General features: G+C 34.7%; 1 protein-coding gene across 1 annotated transcript in view; it reads right to left on the bottom strand.

Annotated features, from left to right (window-relative positions):
• TNFRSF19 (tumor necrosis factor receptor superfamily, member 19) overlaps positions 1-7,990 on the bottom strand; it is a 43,621-nt gene that overhangs the window by 22,003 nt on the left and 13,628 nt on the right. The window contains exon 4 of the mRNA XM_008938719.1: positions 7,546-7,631. Within this exon, the coding sequence (XP_008936967.1) occupies positions 7,546-7,631 (86 nt within the window). The remainder of the gene's footprint in view (positions 1-7,545; positions 7,632-7,990) is intronic.

Here is a 7,990-nt window from a genome sequence, read left to right as displayed (position 1 = left end):
GGGAAAGAATTTTGGACTCAAAGAAGTTACCAAGAAAAGGGCTCCCAGACAGTATCTCAACCTGCTCTGATGAGTTTGTCATCAGAAGACACTCAGAACACATTATTCAGAGATGGGTGACAGATAGGTTCTTAGCTTGCAGATCCTGATGTTTTCAGCGCCAGCTGGGCACAAAGCTGCTCAGTGCTGCAAAAGTTTTGGAATGATTACTGAAGACTACAGTGAACTTGGTAAGTGCCTCCTTATTTCCAATTCCATTACCTCTTGGATCGACTGTGATATAGAATGGGATCTGTATTCTCCACTTAGGTACCTATTAGAGAGCATCCCCTCCAGTCCTTGGCATATGTATTTCCCTCCACTGCAGTCAGGGTAAAGCAGGTGAACCACAGTCCTCTTGGCCTAATCTAAAGCTGCAATGTGTCCAAGTGACCCAGACCCAGAAGCAGACTAGGGTCATGCACACCAGTCTATGAATGGCTGTAGGTCCCTTAGACTTTTAAGAGTTTGCACAGGTAGGCAGCTGTCAAGTGGGATGCCTGGTGGTATAGTTTTAGAGTCAGGATCCTGGGCCTATTTAGATATTTAAGCCTTAAGTACCAACAAGTACTTCACAAGGCTAACAGTATCTATAACAACCATATTTTTAAAGCATCAGATCAGCCCTCACACCTTCAGCTTTGCAGCACTGAGCTCTATTATACACGATAGAAAAACTTTAGAATTAAAAAAAAAAAAAATTCCTCTGTGAAATGGAAACTGCATGGAACAAAACACTTAAGGATAGTGCAAGAAAATGGACAAAGTCTAGCAGTTAGAGTGACTGCAAGCCCTGTGAGCTGTGGCTTCCAGATTTGATTCCTTTGGGTTTGGAAGTAGCACACCCTTGCAATGTCATTAAATATTTTTAAGCTAAATTTTCTTCTACAGAAAATTTATTTGTGTGTGTTTGGTTTATTTGTTTGTTTGTTTGTTTTTGTTGTTTGTTTGTTTGTTTGTTTGTATCTGTACCTCCTCCCTGTCCCCTCTTGCCCTTGCCTTGTGTTTTGGCACACTGCATTATCTTTTTGGAGAAGGAATAGAGGTGGATAGAAATGTAGAAATAAAGGAAACACTTCTGTCCCATTCTGTCTACTGATTGTAATATGTACTTAGTGCTAACAAGCTACATAATCTATATATTCAGGCATAGAAATGAGAGGTACAGACAACAGGAGTTAAAGTAAGTTGGGAATATGGGTGTCAAAAAAGGCTATCCTCTGAGCTAAGAAAGGACACTAATCCTTCCCCAATGAGTCAGAAGCATTACAGTTATCAAGGACAAGGACCTGAAAACATTTAGGTTTTCTAGGTTAACACTCTGATCTATGATGAGTGAAAAAAATAAAATTGTAATAAAACTTTATAAGACATGAATAGCAATTCCCATCTCTCTGAAGCACCCAGTCAAATTTGTTTCAGACTTCCTGAAGATAAGTTACTCTACCATCAAGTCACATATGGAAAATATCAGACTGACTTTGTACAATTTTACAAAAGTGTACATTTCAGTTATGAGATAATGGAAAGCTAACGTCTCTGTAATAAAACTGCACTGACATTTATAAGCTAGGGATGCTATTAGCTGCATCTAAACTAGCTATAGCTCCCTATGACTTTCATGAAAGATTTCTGTGATATTCCAGCTGCTTTCAGTGTCCAACATGGCACAAAGGATTATGAGAGATGCTGTGAGGTAACCCCAAATCAGAAAAAAAACCCTGAAATAAGATGGACATGTGTTGGAATAGAATCAAATAACTAAGAGTTTCACTTGTTATGTACTTTCAGCTGCCAGTTGCCTCATAAGCACATAAGCAGCCCATATTCAAGTGTAATTAGTAATACAAAGTTTATTGTATAAAGTAAACAAAAATTACAGAAAAACAACAGCTGGAAAAACATTATTTGGAGTCTGAGAGCTTGCAAATTACAAAATTCTCTAAACAGACAGAAGAAAGTGATATGAGTAAATTAAAATTCCACTATGTAAACAGAGGAACTAATGTGGAATTGAATGTCATCCAAAAATTACTCTCAACTTAAAATAGTATTTTTAATGCAATAATGTAAAAAAATTCCAGCAAAGCTGAGACAGTGGGAATTTTTCTTTTACCAATAGCAACAGTATTTTACAGAATATACACATATGAGGAAGCTTCCAGAGCCCCCCTCACTCTTAATAACGTATTTTGTGACTACAATATTCCTCTGCAGACTCTCATTGTTAAGTTTTTAATCTTTGTTCTGAAGTATAGTCCTTGCATACCCCAAATTTTCATTTGAGTGTAATTGTAACAAAATCAGATTCTAATCTTGTAAATGTAAATAAGTAGCTTTATACCAAATCTTACTTTTCCTATACTACCTAATTAACACCAGGAAGAAGGAAGTACCACCAGATTTTATCCCTTAAATAGCACCTTTCATTAGTGAAACTACATGCTTCATAGATTTAAAGAGTGAGACTCAGCTGCAGTTTAGGATACTTACATTTAATTATTAGGAAAACTATTTTGTAAACATAAAGAACAGAACTAATTAAAAAAAAAATCTATGGAAGAAAACTGTAAAGGGAGCTTTGTAATCAGTCTCAGTGGAGGTAGTCAAAGTGCTGTAGAAGTTCCTCAAAGAAACAAAACTTGAAGTAGGTAAGATATGGATACCTTACATGAAAATGTCATGGTTTTGCTACAATCTGCTATATGTATTTTGTCCCAACAAGCTGTAGTCTTTACTTTTACTCCTCATCTAAGCATAAACTATTTATTTTCTGGTATGACATAGTCTTTAAATTTGAAAATACTATCACTGAAATCAGTATCTCCAAACATGTCTTATGGAAAAAAAAAGGTAGCAACTTTAGACCTGAGTGCAGGTTTATTGCAATTGCATATGATGTTATAATCAAACTGTAGATATTTCCACTGCTGTGACTTATTTAACAAAACATTTCTGCTTCATTGAAGCAAGAATGTGTTTATTTCCTGGAACAAGTAGAGGCTAGTTTCCCAAGCTCCACACAGATTTCTCTCCTGCCCCCATCCTGTCCCCCCCACCCCAGCTTCCCATGAAGACAAGCAGAAGTAGTCCTGAAGAAGAATGAGTTTGGTTGGACATACTGTGCTATTATGATAATTTTTTTTTCAAAATATAATAGTGCAGATAATTACCTAAAAAAAAAAAAAAAAAAGAAAAAAGACAGGACTGTTCCTCTGGTGGTAGTTTGGCTGTAAAATGCTCCTGGCACCTAGGTGTTCATTCCCTCTCTTCCTTGACTGTCACAATTTTTTCCAATTAAACTGTTTGCACTGCCAAATTCTCGACTGAATTTACACATAAATGGGAACACCACTAACTGTAGACAGGTCCAGAAAGTAACAGTAATGTGCAAGTGCTAGGAACTAGTTTTTTAATACAGCTTGAAAAAGTTCAGTGTCACAGGTTCTTCTGCCTAAGGGAAAGCCTTCCAGAAGCTACAGGATTCTGGTGAATCTGATGTTATCCTGCACTTTGAATTGAGCACTAATACACCACTTGTAGGAATAGCTGACACAACCAAGTCGATTAAAATTAAACCAATAGAATTATTTTATCTGCCATCTTCTTCTGACCAAAGGAAGATAAGGTGTATGGTTTCTAATGTTTCTTTTTTATTTGCTAAGACAGACTAGATGAAGACGTAATGCTTGCTCAAAGAAAGCAGCAGTACTTTTTTAAAATCTGCTCCTTACTCCAGACTTTCCCACATCTCTCTTTCACTTGTGCCACTAGAATAGTTTTGGGGTTAATAACCTCATTACATTTTAAAATAACCTTAAGAAAGGAGTTTATTTATTTATTTTTATATCATAGAGAGATTCACAATCTAGCTGACTGTTTCATTACCAGTTTAAGCACAACCACTGGGGCAGCACAACACCAGCCTGAGCACACAGGAGAGTGAACTCTGCAAGCCTAAATTTATGCTGAGAAAATCCAGAATCATAGATACAGTTCAATGTCACTATTCTTCTGCTGAATAGATAGTAATTTGGAACAGTCTATGCCACGCCCCATTTCAGAAATTACATTTTTGATGGATTTTGTTTTCACTTGAGTTCCCAGTTCAAAGGACTCCTTTTCTGTCATTCAGTTGGCAAAAAAAAAAAAAGTCTCCAGGTAAGAAAAGTGAACATAAATTATAATTTAAAAAACATACTTTCTAATCTAATGTTTAGATGCTGACCCTATATATAGAATTGAAATTTACAGTTTATTTACCTAAACTAAGCAAATTAAAATATAACTATATCATTGTCTATTTAATTTTCTGACATCCTAAAAACACACATAAGTCATTGTGTCCCCTTTAAAGTTTACACAAAGGTGATAGCAATTCTCTAGGCTTCCAATATTCTCTTTACTTGTTCATTATAGAATCCTTTCAACTTTGCCTCTAGCAATTCACAAACTCATTTTTCCATGAGTAAATATTTAAACCAGATCTGTTTTAAAATGTCTACAGAAAGAAAGAAGATAAAAGCAAGTATTTAGATTTATAGCTAACCGGGTAATAATCAACTGCTACTAGTCCTGAAAGAACTTCATCCGTGTCTCAGCTTTAGCATGAACCTTTAGTCCAGGTAGGGGGCTGTGAGCCTTTGTGCCCTTATGGTAATGTTCTTAAGCAAACAAGAGATTGCCACACACCTCACAGGACAATTAATTCATTGAAACAGGACACTTAAACTTTTCCTTTTCATCTGTAATATGTTAGCTGCACTAATATTTGACTTTCTGTTTCACAGTGGAAAGAAAGGAGGATAAGAAAGGCAGAGAATTGGAACTTAGTCTTCTGATCCTTGAGAACTTGCCCCATACACCTAATGGTCCGTCTCCATTTAACTTCAAGTAATGCGGTCTTAAACATCTTAAGTACCAAAATATATTCAATATTGAAATCAACAGCAAACATTTTCAGCATTAGGTAGAAAAATCTTGCTTTCATACGCCATTATTTATACTTCCTTGTAGAATGCTTTTGAATTCATCTTAAAACTGAGATATTTCCACGTATTTGACGTTAAGTAAAACTCAAACAGATTTCAGTTAATTTACCTACTATTGTAGGAATAACTTCCTAGGCTGCTCCAAGGCAGGCATGTACACTCTCCTGAACTGAGACAGCTTATATTAAGAGACCTGAAGAACCAATATACAAATTTTAAAAAAAAAAAACCCTCCTAAAACCACAGTGCCATAAGGTAATCATACTTCATGGTAGGATTTCTGTTATTTAAGATTTCAGTGGTTGGCTACCATCTCAATAAAGAACATTTTAATTATTTCAAACTTTCTAGTATTGCTTCTAAACAAGCTGGAAATACTTGCCAATTATCACAACTTGCCACCAGAAATATAAAAACCAAGCACTTGTTAACATTTCTTTTATTTAGTCAAAAGCTTTGTCACAGTTATGAGATTAGGCAACAAAAAAATCTCTAATCTTAATCTACCATTACAGACTGTGCCAGAGAAAATGCTCTTTTCCATGAGGTTGTCTCTTGCCTTTTTATAATCAGCAGTAGCTTCCTAACATTTCAGTCCACACATAGCCTCATTTACAAAAGCCAAATCATTGTACACAAAACAATTCTGACTTATTTCAGAAGACTTTCACCATCTTTTAAAAATAAAAATTTGTGATTTTGGAAAAGATAGAAATACAAGCCACTAACTACAGTCAAAGTAGAAAGATAAGAAAGGCAATTTCTTCTTCCTCCCTGTCTTCAGCTGTGCCAGAGAAGAGAACTCACGTTTGAAAAGCATACTTTCTTAGAAGGCAACAAACAAGAAATGAGGAAAAAGTGCACAAAATTAATTTATTGGTTATAGAACCTAGATCAGAATAATACTGTTGCACTTAGTATTTTACTAACTTTCTCCTTTGGTAGGTAAAAAGGAGAGTAAAAACAAATGAAGGTTTTAATATTTAATTTTGATCAACTGGTGGATTAAAATAAATGTAAACATAAAATTGCCTGTTACGTTTCAAACTGTCTAGAAATAGCTTCTGGAACTCACTGATTTTGAAGTGTATACTCCAGTAAATCAAGATCAGGATTTCATTCTTGGCATCAAACTCCATAGCATTTGCTATGAGGAACATACTCTAAATAGTTTTAAGATGTAATACTGCCTACACTACAGAAATAGTTGAAAAATTTTGAATTTACTTTCTAGACTTTCATTGTACATGGGTAGGAGTTAAGTCTTTTTACAGACATCTGATTTACTCTTTTTCAATGCTGTAATCTTTAATAAAAAATAAATTATTCTGATTCAGTGGTATGTAATGAAATTCTCTGAAACTATAAGAGAAATGCAAAGGAATCCATACTTATAAAAAATTTTACTATTAAAGATACTGCCTGAGAATCTGGCTTGGTAAGTTTATTACCCAAAGAGCACTAAAACTAGAATGGAAGCAAATTAAGGGAGTCTGGCATATTTAAAAACCAACTGTCTAAGCAATACATGGAATGCTGAAGAATCCTTATTTCATTACTTTTAATGCACTATAAAACTATTTGAAAAATATGGTTTTAATTCACAATAGCGTGTATTTGGTTAAATTTTCATTTAGCACAATTAAAAAAGAAAGAAAAATAACCAGCGTGTCCTTATTAAAGTAGCATGAAACATTTCAGAAACTTGACAATTCAGTTGTTTCTGTGTGGAACAGGGAAAAAAAAACAACTCCCATATCCTAACTTCATAGTTACAGTAGCAAAAAAGTTAACCCAAGGTTTTCCACAAGACTATGTTGAATCAATTTTATTTTTCATAGTATAAAGTAGACAGCAGTAAATGCAACAAGAATAATTCACTCCTTTTACTGAATTAAAAACTTGATAGGATGCAGACCGTCAACCATATTGGGAGAAGCAGTAAAAAGGCTTCTGTTGCAGAAAAAAGAGGTTCTCTCTTGTTAAAGATTCTAATCCACTCTTGGGCCAAAACCAGAGGAACTGATTACCAATTTCCTTCTTAATGTGTATAGTACTATAAAGATATTTATCTATGTTATTCTCTCTTACTGCAACCTTAGTACAAAAGTTATTTTTAAAGGTATCATCAAATTACTCATACTCACTGAATTCATAAGGAAGCCTACCTGATAGTAGATAGAAGGTCTAGGAAGGCTGCCTTTCTTTTGGCATTAACACAAACCAGAAATTAAATTAGTATGACAACATCAGAAGTGGACCTAAGACTCCCTGAATCATGTGGTATGACAGGAATGTTTACCCTCAAGTGACTGGTCATATAAGGGAACTTTATAATAACAGTGCTGGACTTGCTGAAGTGTATTAACAAAATAATTTACCAACATGAAAATGAGCCCTGAAAAGAATTCTTCATAATTGTGACTGTCACTTTTTGCCAAGCTTTCAAGTTAGAGCAGAAATCATTCTAAAGCAAAAACGTTAATCCCACTCATACAAGAGGAAAAGTACTTACAGTGAGGCTCATAGGGAGGAGGAGGATCACCACAAGGAACACATTCCATGTCTTGAAAACCTCCAAGCTTAGTCTTCCTATAAAACCTAGAAGATAAATGAATGAAAAAAGTGATTAATCAAACCTGGTTATTTTTCCTCACAAAATAAATCAGGTGTTTTAATAAGAAATCTCATTAACTGCAAACTTTTTTTCAATCTGTGCCTCAATACAAAACTATCAGGAAACAGAAGAACAAAATTACATTAGATACTAATTAGATAGATCTAAAGTAAAGTCAGGAAAAATATAGATCTGTTAGTCCAAATGCATAGTCACTCTAATCTTCATAAGAAATAAAGAGTTCTGTGCATTTCAGATAGAAATCAGAGCCCTGATTTCCACATGGATCACAACATACAAGGCAAGCGTGAGGAACTTACATTATGCAAGCTTATTTACACAT

The sequence above is a fragment of the Merops nubicus genome, unplaced genomic scaffold (assembly GCF_000691845.1).
Source record: "Merops nubicus isolate BGI_N331 unplaced genomic scaffold, ASM69184v1 scaffold3614, whole genome shotgun sequence".
Classification (NCBI taxonomy): Eukaryota; Metazoa; Chordata; class Aves; order Coraciiformes; family Meropidae; genus Merops; species Merops nubicus.
This window is presented reverse-complemented; position numbering and strand designations above follow the sequence as displayed.